General features: G+C 33.4%; 1 protein-coding gene and 1 long non-coding RNA gene across 2 annotated transcripts; both read left to right on the top strand.

The window, feature by feature from the left end:
* The first annotated feature begins 3,200 nt into the window (after window positions 1-3,200).
* On the top strand, window positions 3,201-5,101 carry LOC132605495 (uncharacterized). The gene is made up of 3 exons (XR_009569203.1): window positions 3,201-3,451; window positions 3,793-3,848; window positions 4,852-5,101. It is a non-coding gene; the product is annotated as an uncharacterized LOC132605495 (long non-coding RNA).
* A 5,828-nt stretch (window positions 5,102-10,929) lies between these two features.
* Window positions 10,930-13,311, top strand: LOC132605494 (UPF0481 protein At3g47200-like). The gene has a single exon (XM_060318629.1). The coding sequence runs from the start codon at window positions 11,453-11,455 to the stop codon at window positions 13,007-13,009; it is 1,557 nt and encodes a 518-aa protein (XP_060174612.1). The 5' UTR covers window positions 10,930-11,452; the 3' UTR covers window positions 13,010-13,311.
* The last annotated feature ends 1,693 nt before the right edge of the window (window positions 13,312-15,004 follow it).

The raw sequence follows: 15,004 nt of genomic DNA, 5'->3' as shown, positions 1-15,004 counted from the left end.
ACTTTACTTTACTATTACTACTATATAGAAGTATGGGTTTTATCCATGCTTCGTCGTCAGTCACCTTTTAAAAAAAAAAATTTATAAGGTGGGCCTCATACTAAAAACACTAAGCAATATAAAAAAATAAAAAAGGAGAAAAAAGTGAACCCCACCATCTCCAAACTCATCTGAAAAAAAAAATGGACCCCATATTAAAAAAATCAAGCAATATAAAAAAAAGTGAACCCCATATTGTTTAAAAAAAAAAAAGCAAGGTCAAAATAATAAAACATGCACCCCGTATTAAAAAATCATACCTCTATTAAGTCAATAATGGTGGATTCATTGCCACATGCCTATCAACCCATTAGTGGGAGCAAATGAAATTATTGTAGAGCAAAAAACATGGACCCCATATTATTAATTTTCTTCAAAAGGTTAAGTAGCCAAATCATACAATTTTCTTTCTTTTCTTATATTAGCCTGAGATCTAATCTAGATATTTAACTGTTGTATTTGCTATTCCGCGATGTCATTTATTTTTTATGTTTACTAAAATAAATATACTTAAAATATTTATATTTTAAAATAAGATAGAATTTAATTACTTTTTTATTTTTATTCTCACTCTAATAAATGTGAAAAGAGATTAATGTCGTAAAAGAAAAAATAATATTAAATGGAGATCAAATAATGAATAAAGTAAATTAGTCAAATTCTAATTCTAATTGATGTTTCCTTAAAAAACCGTGCAAAAGACAACATGACAAGTAAAATGAGCTAAACCAAGAATATTTACCAAAAACTAAAAAAATAGTAGTTCTTCGTTTAAATAGAAAATCAAATTTCTACTTTGTTTCATTTTAAACATGTAAAATTAATTTAATAATTTGAATTAGAATTATCCAAATCAAAAATTGATAAAAAATAATAATTATTGTTTAGGTCCAATCTACATACATTAACAGTAGAATTATTTCTACATTTAAATTAATCGAATTAAACTTCAAAGTATCAACTGATGCTTAAATATTGCTATTGTTTTATCTCAAAGAGAGGAAAATGGTTTCCTTTTAAACAAGTCTTCTCTTTTAAAAAATATTAATAAATTTTTGCCAACTTTGTATTCGTAGTAAACACTAATATAATAAAGTTTTGGATATGGAGCACAAACTACAATGTTATATTAATCGTGTTTTGAACATAGTATATATATACATAAAAACAGTGCTAACTTATGTATGTTTATTAGCAATATAAAATATATATATTATCATTACCCAAACACAATTGGGGTAAGAAATGAATAACTCGCACCACGTGTTCCTTGTTCTTTAGAATAATAATAAGTTATAGTCCGAAGTATCAGCCACTTAAGTTTTACTTAAACATCAGATTCAAAGAGCCATTGAGAAGCCTAATCTCCTTTTATATTAAAAAAATATTCGAAGTCTGCTTTGATATCAAATTTAGTCGTGTAAACTATCACATCCAAGAGCTTAAGCAAATTAGAGATGGGGCATACTTTATTTGTTTATTGGTTACTTAGATGATCAAAGATGGAGAATCCTTGTCCTTTTTTAACCCTTTTGTCATGGCAAATGTTTCTGAGCAGGCAGGGAAAGAATAAAATAATGCTCTTTTTCTTAATGGGTAAAATACCAGACTTGACGAACAAGAAAAATCACCTTTGCTAAAGTAAAATACTAGTCCAATGTTTCAGTTTGAACGAATATAAACATGCTCAGGAAATTTTAGTACTATCAAGATTGTGGCCCATAGTTTGAGGAGGTTTCACTAAATATGGACAGACAATATTCTCTAAAGGAACAATAGTTACTAGTGACAGGTGTTATTTGAGTTATGGTTTATAATGTTCAAAGTAACGGATAAGTCAGGTGGTTCCCGGCCTACGGGTCGGAACCCGTCATACTCCTGATAGGGGTGTGACACACACGTGTCCGAAAACTAGTAGAGAGAAAAAGGGCAAGGATTCTCCATCTGTTATCATCCAAGTGATCTGCAAGTTTCCAGCTCACTATTATAACAATTATCACAAGTCACACTAGGGGTGGCAAAATTAGCCTATGAAAGCATGACTCACCCAACATATTCAAATTTGGGCTGAGCATTGACCCGCCCATTTATTAGCTCTGCCTATTTCAGCCCATAAAAGTTGGGTTGATATTTAATCTAAATTGATCCATGAGAAATCTTGTCAAAATACTTTCAAAATGACATTTTTTTAATATATATAACCATAATAAAGAAAAATAATTATTTTATTAGGTGCTAAAAATTTTTAAAAGAACAAATAAAACTTAGTAAAAATTGGGCAGGTTGGGTTTTGACCCGTTTTTTATCCCATTTCAGCCCAAGTAACATTGACCCTCCCATTTATTAACTCAGTCCATTTAGACCCGCTCAAATTCAGCCCAACCCGCCCATTGGCCACCTCTACTGTAACACCCGCATCTTGGAACTAAGTTTAAGCTCATATCATTAGAGTTCTAGTGAAAACACTGAAGGTTTGAGCGTTTGCGAAAATGGTTGATAGGCTTATTTCGGGCAGCGATAACTCCTTGATCCGTTGCGAATCTGGAAGAACCTCCTTGATGAAAGTTGTAGCCCTATTGAATAGCTTTCCAACGGTATATTATGGGGATTAAACGGACATCTGTGCAAAGAGTTATGCCCATTTGAGTGAAGCCTGTTCGCTGGAAAATTCGTCTGCGTTACGGTGACGTTACGGACCGTAACTCGTGTTACAGGCCGTAACAGTGAGCCGTAACATAGAGAAAATTTCCAGAAACTCACTGGAAATTTCCTCCAAGATACGGTCCCAAGATACGGTCCGTCCTTCGTGTTACGGGTCGTACCTTGTGTTACGGACCGTAACATTGGAACGTAACACAGGGAAAATTTCCAAAACCTTACTGGAAATTTTCACCAAGGTACGACGCCAAGTTACGGTCCGTCCCTTGTGTTACGGGACCGTAACATGGGCGTATCTTGGTCCGCAATTAAGTTTCGGGTCACCTGACTTCGGGAGGCCATAACCCTATCGTAAGTTGAGAATTTGGGAAAACTCAAAGAATGAAAGTTGTAGATAATTGACATACCTTTCCAACCATAGGTTGTGGGTTCACAGGCGACGTCGGAATAGGGAGATATGAACGTTTTAAGACAGATAGGTCCCAACCCGTTTTCAAGTTGGGTCAACCCATTTTCCCCTTAGTATTTAAGGGAAATGAAAACCCTAGCAGCCTCCATTTCCCTCAAATTTCAGATTTTTAGAGAGAGAAAGTGAGAGAGAGGAGATCTAGAGAGAGAAAGTAGAAAATCAACCAAGTTTAAGGCCCCAAATCCCGAAGCTCGTGAAGGACAAAGTGTGGTACAAATTGTTGCCGTCATTTTAAGATAAAGATCGGACTTGGGGGTGTTGATTTCGTGGTGACTACCCAAAAAGGTAATGTTTCTACTCCCTAATCATTTATAGTTGTGAATTGATGAATTCTTGGGAGAATAATAATTGGGTTTGTTGAAGAGAATTATATAAACTATGCTAGAATTGTTGGATTGTTGATTTGGGATTGTTGTATTCATATGGATGATGAAGAATGATGTTAATTACATCTAATTGAGATTGTAGTATTAGCTAGAAGTAAAAGAATGGGGATTTGGTGAAGAAAACACCATTAATGAGGGTTATAGAGCTTCATGCCCACTAAGTGTTTGATAAAATGCTTAGATGAACAAAACATGGATATTGTTGCTAATATAGAATCCCTATGACTTGTATTGCTATAGATTGGAGTTGAAGGGGTTGAAGAACATTGGGATACGCTCAAAAGTGGGAAGTTAAGGTATGTAGAACTTTCATCCACATGTGGGAACCTCTACGTTCTTCCCCATGATCCGTTTCGTAAAATCTATGAAGTTCAAATCCTAGGGCATTAAACCCAACATATTGGTAGCCCGTAATTATGTATGTATGTACATGAATCCCGTATATATGTTCGTTATTGTATTCCTAACCTTCCATTACGGACATTAGGAATCCTAGCTTAATCCATGAATCATGAATTCTTCCTCATGTGTTCTCATTATGTTCATATGAAACTGCATGAGTTATTTTGTAAGTTATAAACATGTTTTCAAGTCAACTACAAATATATGATTATGAACTATTGTATTACTCATAAATCAAGAACATGTTTACAAGCTATTTCATGAAACCATGTTTACAAGTTATTTCGTGAAATCATGATTCCAAGACAAGTACAAGTAAATTCACGAAAGTCATGGGCTTCTTAGCCAAATATATTATGTTCATATTTTTGGGAGTTGCACAAATTACCGAGAAGGCTCAGATAGCCTGAAAATACGGAGCCACCGTAGGACAAGGATCGCTCCGCCCAGATAGGACGATACCTTAATTTTACACTGAATGGATCCATCAGGTACCTTACTACCTTATACTCAGGCAAGGTATGAGGGCTCTGCTGGTCCGGTGATGTACCAGACTCCACGTACCCACGTGGTAAATTACTACCTTATACTCAGGCAAGGTATGAGGGCTCTGCTGGTCCGGCGAGGTACCAGACTCCACGTACCCACGTGGTGATAAGATATGATATGATATGTCGGTTTATGAAATGCTCTCCCTACTTATCATGTTTTACTCATGTTATGTATACATACATGTACTTATGCTCATGCTCATGTTCATGTCCAAGTTTTCAGTTTCAGTCCTTACCATGTTATTTCATGTCCCATGTTGTTTCTTCCGGGTGCTTTACATACCAGTACATTCAATGTGCTGACGTCCCCTTTTTATTTCCCGGGGGCCTGTATTTCACGATGCAGGTACGGATTTACAGGACGACGCTTCTGACCATTAGGATTTGCTCGTACCAGCTTATTGGTGAGCCCCATCTCATTCGGGGTTTAGACATTGTATTTCCTTATTTAGTGTTGCATTTAAAGGTATGCTGGGGGCCTTGTCCCAGTAAATATATTTTTCAGTTAGACTCATGATAGAGGTTTCATAGACTAGACCAGTCAGTTATGTTATGTCAGACATTTGGAGTCGTATAGCCATTTTGGCTCACTCATGTTTAAGCAAGTACTTTATTAAGTATTATGAATTATTACGTTTTACAAAGGCTCATCATGCATTCACGTTATATTCTGCTTATGTTATGCATCATGATGATTCAGCAAGTCATGTGGTTCGCTCGGTCACATGTAGTCAGGCACCGAGTGCCGTGTTACGTCCAGGCCATGGTGCGGGGCGTGACATCTACAGTCACAACTCAATTTGATACCCAAGCAGATAGCCTTTGAGTTTGAGTCTCACTGTTACCTATCAACACAATATTTCACGTGCTCGAATCTAGATGGATAAGACCAATTAGGAATAGGGATACATAAGAAGTCGCTTTGAAAAATCATTATCACTAATCCTTGTAATACTAATCTCCAAATGATAGGTAACCTATAGGATCTTTTGAATTTTACTTCCTATAAGGTTTCATTTGATATCAAGTCTAGCATGTTCTGTACTTGTAATAAAAAATAAAAAAAGAAGAGAAACACATGATGCTCTTAGTGTAAGAAATGAATAAGTCGCACCGCGTGTTCCTTGTTCTTGAGAATAATAATAAGTTATAGTCCGAAGTATCAGTCACTTAAGTTTCACTTAAACATCAGATTCAAATAGCCATCCAGAAGGCTAATCTCCTTTTATATTAAAAAATATTCGAAGTCTGCTTTGATATCAAATTTTAGTTGTGTAAACTATCACATCCAAGAACATAAGCAATCAGAGATGGGGCCTACTTTATTTGTTTATTCGTCACTTGGATGATCAAAGATGCAGAATCCTTGCCCTTTTTTAACCCTTTTGTCATCACAAATGTTTCTGAGCAGGCAGAATAAAATAATGCTCTTTTTCTTAATGGGTAAAATACCAGACTTGACAATTAAGAAGAATCACCTTTCCTGAAGTAAAAGTAAAACCTAATATACTAGTCCAATGTTTCAGTTTAAACGAATATAAAAATCAAGATTGTGGTCCATAGTTGAATTTTTTACCAAAGTAAGCTATTATTTGAGTCAATTCTCCAAAATAATACGTTTTTTTGAAAGTTAACTGAACTAGCATAAACGTATTCCTGAGTAACGAATTAGGTATTATTTTATTCAAAAATTCCAACGGACAAAAAAGTCACCGGTTAACAGCGTTAAAATATAATTCGTTACTGCCAATAACGTATTATGGCTAATACGTTACTGACAGTAACGAATTTAGAAATTCTAGGTACAAACAATCTTTCTATGAAATCTGACATTGATTGATCCTAAAGTCGTAACCCGCAATTACGACTTCAGCATAAAACGTAACTGACAGTAACGTTTCTTCTGAAACTAGGCACGCGCAATCTCTTGCAGAGAATCCTCACTACAAGAAAGTAAAGATACGACGACATTTATTTAGTGACATTTGAAATAAATGTCGGGGAAAAAGGAATTTCTCGACATTTATGAAAAAATGTCATAAAAATAATGACATGTGATGTAAAATGTCGTAAATATAGTGACATTTGACGAAAAATGTCACTAAAATAATGACATTTGGCATAAAATATAGCTAAACAACGATTTTTGGCGTAAAATGTCCTTAAAATAACGACATTTGATACAAATGTCGAAAATATTATGACATTTATTTCAAATGTCATATTATTAGTCGCTAATTACTGACTTTTACACCTAATGTTGGAAATCTAAATCTTTTTAAATTATGTCATCACTCTTTATATTTAATTCTAGGGAAAGAATTAGTGGATGCATAAAGTAGTAATTATATATATATATATATATATATATATATATATATATATATATATATATATATATATATATATATATATATATATATATATATAACGAATGAGTTTGGAACTAAAAATATGGCTAAATTACAAACAACAACAACACATCCGTGTAGTCCCACACGTGACTAAATTATTTGTGTAAATTAGTTAAAATTAAATTATACAATTATAACAATAGAGCTATTGAATATTTCTACCAATTAAAGAAAACTATCGCACATATGACTTTTTAAAAAGTATTTAACTAGTAGTATTAGAATAGGTGTCATTGCGGATAATATTTAAAGAATATTAATTATTTTCAGAATATGACTTGGCTTTTTTATCCATTATTGATCTTTTCATTATTGTTATGGCCAGATTCTATTATGAATTTTTACAACATTCTTCATAGGGCACTCTTATTTTTTTCTTGTTCGAACTCTTGTAATGGAGGAAAGAACCGAGAAAAAGGCATCGACGACAATCGATTTTACTACGGGACAATTCGTGTCATATTTATTTTATTTATATGCATTTGAACTTTATTTAAGCTCTTATTAAAGTAATTGATTTTGCAAGGAATACTATTTCCTACTACTAATAAAAAAAAGCTTATGAAATTATAGTAGTTATAGAAATAGGAGCGGTATTTTTTTTTATTTTGGTTCTATGTACTTTAATACTCTTTTTCATTTGGACCCAGACTTTCCCCCCAAAAAATTAAAAAATCCCCAAAGACTAAATCTTCCCCTCAATAATTTTAAACTTAATCAAATACTACTCCCACGAATAAAAGCTGGAACCCTAACCTTTTCCCTTCCCCCAATTCCCTTTACGTCATAGGCTGCACCGGCGGCCTAATTTCTCCATTTCTCTTCTCTCTCTCTCTGCTTGAATTTTATTTGTCATTTACTTTTCTTGATTTATTTTTTCTTTTGTAGGTTTTACGAAGTGGAGTCCCGAAAGAGATTAATTGTATAATATGATTGTTGCATTGGATCATATTTTTGTGGATGTGAAGGTAATCCTCTGTGGTGTGGGCTTTAGGATTGACACTAAATTTTGAGATCTGTATTTTACTTTTTTAATTGTACCGTGAATGTAGCAATACTCTTATTTCACGATCTTTTGTCTTCTATAAAAGTTACCTGCTATTTTGTTTAAACCATATTTTTCTAACTTCTAATATTTGCCCTTATTTTTGGTTTGTTGTCAGAGATCTCTTTCTCATCTTCATCAGAAGTCGATATGCAAAAATTAGAGTCAAGAAGAGAAGTCTTTTGAAGAGGATGCATGTTGTCATAGAGATTCAAGATGCTGCTTTGTATGAAGGCTCAACAAGTGACAATCAATGAATTGGTGTTTTTGTGGTCACTAGTCAATATTAGATTTTATTTATAGCATTCTCAGCTTAGGAGAAAATTTTGTATTCTTCGGGAACCATATATTTAATGGTGTTCACGAGATTTTTCAAAAGTTTGTCGAAGTGACTCTTTTGTTTAATTCAAAGTTCTATTGTAGTGTATAACTTGTGTACTGGAATTATATGATTCATCGTGGCATTAAATTAGATTTTTTCAGTATATAAAAAAGAAAAATGATGCTATTGACTAGAGATGATTTTTCGACATTTCTATGTATGCGTAGTAAGGATGGTATGATTTGATGACATTTCGTTATATGTCGCAATTAAATTAATTTCAAAATCGGTGACATTTAATAAAAGTTGCAAATAAATGTCGCTAATTATTTTGCCGACATTAATCTAAATGTTGGAAATTTTGTTGTGACGTTTTTAAAAAGTTGTAAATAAATGTCGTAAATTATGTACCGACATTAATATAAATGTCGGAAAATTCCCGACCCTCAAATTTACGACATTTGTACTAAATGTAAAATAAATGTCGCTAAGTGATTTTGCGACACTTATGGCACTTAATATGACATTTATAAAATGTCGTCGTAAGCCTAATTTCTTGTAGTGCCTGTAAATTGGGAATCCTTCTGACTGATTTGACTATAAAACGTTATCTGTAGTTACGTTTTATTTGTAAAACGTGACACACAATAAGATTGTACACTTACAATTCTTCTGACTGATTTGACTATAAAACGTTATCTGTAGTTACGTTTTATTTGTAAAACGTGACACACAATAAAATTGTACACTTACCTTTAATAGTTGTTATCTGTTATGTCAATGTCATTTCCATGCTGACAACATTTTCTTACACAATTTAGTGTGCAAGTTATGTGATTATTTTATTCACATAGAAAGAAAAAAAAAATTGGATATTGTTACCCACGTGATTAGATGGCAGAGTCAGAGCCAAGAGTTCAACTTTATGTTTTTAGATTTTAGAACGACGATTTCAGATTTAATACTTATGTTCTAAACTTATTATTTATACATATTTAATAAATTTCTTAACACAAATATATTATTTGAGCAAAAATTATTGAGTTTGGCGAAACCCGTGTCCAGGCTTCTAGTTTCGCTCTTCCAACAAAAAAAATGTTACAAAACTACCTTTAGCGCAGTAAAATACTGCGTTATAGAAACAGTACCAAAAAGCAAAAAAAATTGGCCAAACTTTATTTTTTGCAACACTTAGTGTTTTTTTCCATACTTTGACCAACGATTAGTCGTGTGTCATGACTCCGAAACGTCAATATTTTATATAGAACCTGATATTTTTTTCTGCGTACAATAATGTAGGCCCAATACATCAAGGATACGTAGACGTTCAGATCGTCATTTTAGGGGCTGAAAAGGTGCCCCAAGTAAGTTTTGTTTGAAAAAACTTAGTGTTTTTTTCATACTTTGACCAACGATTAGCCGTGGGTCAAGACTCCGAAACGTCAATATTTTATGTAGAACCTGATATTTTTTCTGCGTACAATAATGTAGGCCCAATACATCAAGGATACGTAGACGTTCGGATCGTCATTTTAGGGGTTGAGAAGGTGCCCGAAGTAAGTTTTGTTTGAAAAAACTTAGTGTTTTTTTCATACTTTGACCAACGATTAGTCGTGGATCAAGACTCCGAAACGTCAATATTTTATATAGAACCTGATATTTTTTTCTGCGTACAATAATGTAGGCCCAATACATCAAGGATACGTAGACGTTCGGATCGTCATTTTAGGGGTTGAAAAGGTGCCCGAAGTAAGTTTTGTTTGAAAAAACTTAGTGTATTTAAGTATCACTATCTTTGTAAGGCCTCACAGGCTAAGCAACATGAGATAGCGGTATTTCTACCACTACTACAGGTATACCTAAAAATATTAATAAAAGTACTAACTGTATTTATAAAAAAAAACTTGTTCAATTCCGAGATGAGGCTGACTGGCCATAGCAAATCCATAATTTTGAGCCAACAAATTCATGTGATAACCATGCTGACCACTCATTTGAAATATATTATTTTGATTTGCTGGTTTGGTCTTTACATAAATCTCCAAAATATTTATATCGATCTTATCCGCAAATTTTTGCCGTATGGAGAAAAATTGTAGCAAGGACTGGTCATTCTCAATTTTAAACTCAATGAACCTTGTATTGTTACCTTGTAATGAGCATGGATATTTTCCAGAAATATCAATTTGAATATTTTCACTATTTGTCCCCATCTTCTCATGCAATAGTTCAACCAATTCAGCATAGTTCGTTGAAATAAACATGCTGACAATCATTTTGGCACCTTCAGTGTACCTGAATCCGTTCATTTCAGTAATTATTTCGCCACCCCAATACAAAGCAACCATCACATTATGTTCAAAATTGGACATCTTTACTCCTACACACGAAAATAAGACACTTATTATTATTAATATAACAGAAAAATAAATTAAAACTATAGTATTATTTTAACATATTACGAAATATTTGACTTAATTAACTTATACCTGTTGAATTTTTTAATGTTGTTCCGACAATAGGCCACACAAGTAGAAGCTTTGATGAAAATTGTTCGAATGTGTTTGAACATTCGTTTCATACACTATATTTTATAATGATATGTGGTTTGTTCAAAAAGTATGAGGAAGAGGGACTTTAGCAGTGTGTCGTTATTGTGTGTCACGTTTTACAATTAAAACGTAACTATTAATCACGTTTTATAGTCAAATCAATCAGAAAGATTCCCAATTTGCAGGATTCTCGGCAAGATTTGCGCATGCCTAGTTTGAGTAGAAACGTAACTGTCAGTTACGTTTTATGCTAAAATCGTAACTCCTAGTTACGGCTTTAACATCAGTCAATGTCAGATTACATAAAAGGATTGTTCGTATTTGGATTCTCTAAAGTCGTTACTGACAGTAACGTATTAGGAATAATACGTTACTAACAGTCACGAATTAGCTTTTAACACCGTTAACCCGACCTAATTTTTTCCGTTAGAATTTTTGAATAAAATAATGCCTAATACGTTACTCAGGAATACGTTTATGCTAGTTCCGTAAAAAAAAATAAAAAACGTATTACTTTGGTAAATTGATTTAAAAAATAGCTTATTTTGGTCAAAGGCTCTCCATAGTTTGAGGAGGTTTCACTAAATAAGGACAAACAATATTCTAAAGGAACAATGGCTACTAGAGACGAAGGTAGGAGCATCGGCAATGAAAAATCTGATGATGAATGCCGCATCACAGTTCCTCAAGATTCAAACTCAAATTCTCATGAAATTAGCGGAAAGGAGGGGGACTGGCTATATTCCTTGGCGAAGAGCAGAGAGTACATTGTCTCATCACAGAAGCCAAAAATGCAAAAGGTCCCAAAACTGCATCGCAAGGTTCAATCAAACATAAGCTGTTATAAGCCCCTCGTGGTTTCTATCGGTCCATTTCACCACAGGAAATTCAGACTTCAACCAATGGAGAACTACAAGAAGCTACTTGCAGTTGAGTTTGCTGATCAAGATAGTAACAAACCAACAACTGAAGGGGCCTCACCATGGCTTTCGACAAACTCAGTGTCCATTGACGAGCTTTACAGAAGGGTCAAGAACATTATGCCTAATGTTAGGAAGTGTTATGCTGAGGACAGGATCAAAAAATACAGCTACGAGGAGTTTGCACAGATGATGTTCCTGGATGGATGCTTCATCCTCCAATACCTTCGGTGCATTGTCACTGGCAATGATAAAGAGCTCAAAATGAAGAGCCACGAAATAGCTTTCATTCGTCGTGATCTTTTCTTACTTGAAAATCAGTTGCCATTTGAAGTCTTGCAGGTGTTAATGAGCTGTAAGTTCAAGAATAATGAAGGAATGAAGATGATTGACACGTTCATCTCGAGTGCACATAACAAGCGTCCTCAAGCTCAAGGTTGCAGGTTCATTCAAAGTATCAAAGATTTCGTTCTTTATTTCTTTCCTACTCAGAAATTTGTGAACTGTCTTGGCAAGATTTGTCAAGGAGAAGGGCCTTCCCGTCCCCCCCAAAAAAAGGAGAAACCTCCGCTTCATCTCCTCGAGCTATTAAGAACATATCGCATACTCCCAGAGACTACATATCACATAGACCCGGAGACTTTCTCAAAAGGTGGATGCTATCTAACGGGTGAGTTATGCTCGTATCGTTCAGCCAAAGAGCTGAGGAAAGCAGGAATCCATTTGAGGCCGGGAAAGAGTCGTCATCTTTCAGACGTTAAGTTCTATTCATCATTTCATTGCTCATCTCTTTTAACACTTCCTCCAATAACTGTAGATGATTCAACCAAGTCGGAGTTTTTAAACTTGGTTGCATATGAGGCATGCCCTGATACACCAGATGACTTTGTCGTTACATCTTATCTTTGCTTCATGGATTCCCTTATTGATCATCCAGAAGATGTGAAGGAGCTGCGAAAGAGACGTATACTACGTAACTTTGTCGGAAGTGATCAAGAAGTAGCAGATCTCTTCAATGAGATAGCAAGAGATTTGGTTCCTAATCCACGTGCCTATGTTGATGTGAAAGAACAAATTGAGAAACATTGCAATAACAGAGGAAAAGTATGGATTGGTGAGTGGAAGAGCACTCATTTTACTAACCCCTGGACTATTATTGCATTTATTGCAGCAATTTGTGTCATTGGTTTGCAAGTCAGTGATACATATCTAGCAAGCATCCAAGCCTATTATGCAGTCCCTCACAAATAGAGCTAGTAATGGTAGGTGTCAAAACCAACCAGTTTTTTTTTTTTTTTTTTTGTGTGTGTGTGTGTGTTTTCTGCAGGAACTCATGAGTGTCATGTTTGTTAAATTCATCATTTCTTTTACCTTTAGTGCTATAATGACGATTGATATTTGTACTCTTGTTTGTGTATACGAACTAGTAGTTTGTTTTGTTCGTAATGATTTATTTGTGTAAACTTATTATTTTGAAGCACGTGAATGGTATTGGATCACATGAATAGTATTGTTTTTTTATGTTTTACTGAGACCTTTATATGAATATACAATAATCATTAGTCCAATTGACAATATTCTTTCAAACTAATCGAAATATCAATCTCATGTTTTTGGAGTAATAGTTTAAGTGAACTTCAAGTGATTGATACTCCGGAATAAGGAACACAAAGCAACGCGAGTTCTTCGTTTCTTACACTAAAGCATTGTGAGTTTTTTGAAGTACAGAACAGGAAAAGAATTACAGATAACAGAATATACAAGACTTGACAACATAGAAATCTTTATACTAGGAAGTAAAATGCAAAAGATCTAGGATAACTACCATAATTTTCATGCTAAGTATCTGAAAAGCCAGCCAGAAACTTCGAACTATACATAAAAGCATAGTCACAACTTCCTTGGAGATTACAAAGTTCTTTTTTGTGCCTAATCCTTACTTTTCCGTCAATTGACAGGAATCTTACTACCTTCCGTCCATATCGTCTGTCTTTTAAAAACTTTGTTAACTCTTTAAGAAAAATATTTAGAGGTTGTTTGGCCTAGCGGTTTGAGGCCACATTTTTTTTTTAAATAGAGAAAAAACACTTTTTTGGGATATTTGAGGTGTTTGATAAATTAGTAAAATTGTTTTTAAGTAGAAGCAGAAGTAATTTTTTTAAGTAGAAGCAGAAGTAATTTTACTGCAGTTGGGGAAAAGTAGAAAATTTCTGCTACTTGAAAAAAGCAGAAGCAGAAAATTATTTTTTTAAGACACAAATATCCCTATCATAAATACATATTACCAAGTATATCCCTTATTAATCCATTCATTTTTAATTAATAATTCTTTTATTTTTAATTTACATAGTATAAAGTTGGCTTTCACGTATGTAATAGACTTTTATAATTTGTGGAATGATTTTGAATTTCATTTTGGTTGTAGATTTTTATTATATTTAAATAATCGTGTTGATATTATATTAATATTTAATATTTCATTTACATATGTATATTATATTAATTGGAAAATTTTAATATGTACTTTTAAATATTAATTAAATAAAAGTAAAAACTTAATTATAATATTTCATAATAGGTATTTAAAGTAATTTCTCTCTTTAAAATAATCTTGATAGTAAACATTAGTTGATAATTGTCCTTCTTCCTAATATGACACTCAAAAGCCCTTTTTAAAGATAATTAGCCAAACACAATTTTACTTATTATAAGCAATGAAAAACACTTTTCAAATGAATTAACCAAATAAAAACTACTTCTCACCAAAAGTACTTTTTTTAAAAGCACTTTTAAAAATAAATAGATAATAACTTCTCAAAATAAGCAATTTTCAGCCGCTAAGCCAAACATGCTCTTAATAGCATTAAATGAGTGTCTATCTGTATTATCCCTTGTTTCTTCTTAAACGTGTCAATTAGTACTCCATTAATTGAAAAAGTATATCTGAAACTCCCGAAACTCACTGGTGTGACTAACCCCAAACTCACTGGTATTATTGGATCATCACTGAGACTTTTGAATGGCTATTAAGGATAATGCATAATTACTAATTATAGTATTCCTTACATACTCACATTGGGCCAGTCAAAAGAAGGAGTATATATATGAATATGATCTTCTTTGTCCTTTCATTTTGAGGTTTATTTGAGGTCTCAAACTGATTCCATAATGAAATATTTTGCTGGTAGGTGACAGTGGGACTCAAATTAAAAAAATTCTCTCTACTTTGATATCAAACTAAGTTGT

This window comes from Lycium barbarum, chromosome 8 (genome assembly GCF_019175385.1).
Source record: "Lycium barbarum isolate Lr01 chromosome 8, ASM1917538v2, whole genome shotgun sequence".
Classification (NCBI taxonomy): Eukaryota; Viridiplantae; Streptophyta; class Magnoliopsida; order Solanales; family Solanaceae; genus Lycium; species Lycium barbarum.
The sequence above is the reverse complement of the archived record's forward strand: the minus strand, read 5'-3'. Positions and strand labels throughout refer to the sequence as shown.

What these genes read in the sequence shown, in the direction of transcription:
- LOC132605494 (XM_060318629.1), top strand. Translation starts at nt 11,453, where the DNA reads ATGGCTACTAGAGACGAAGGTAGGAGCATCGGCAATGAAAAATCTGAT.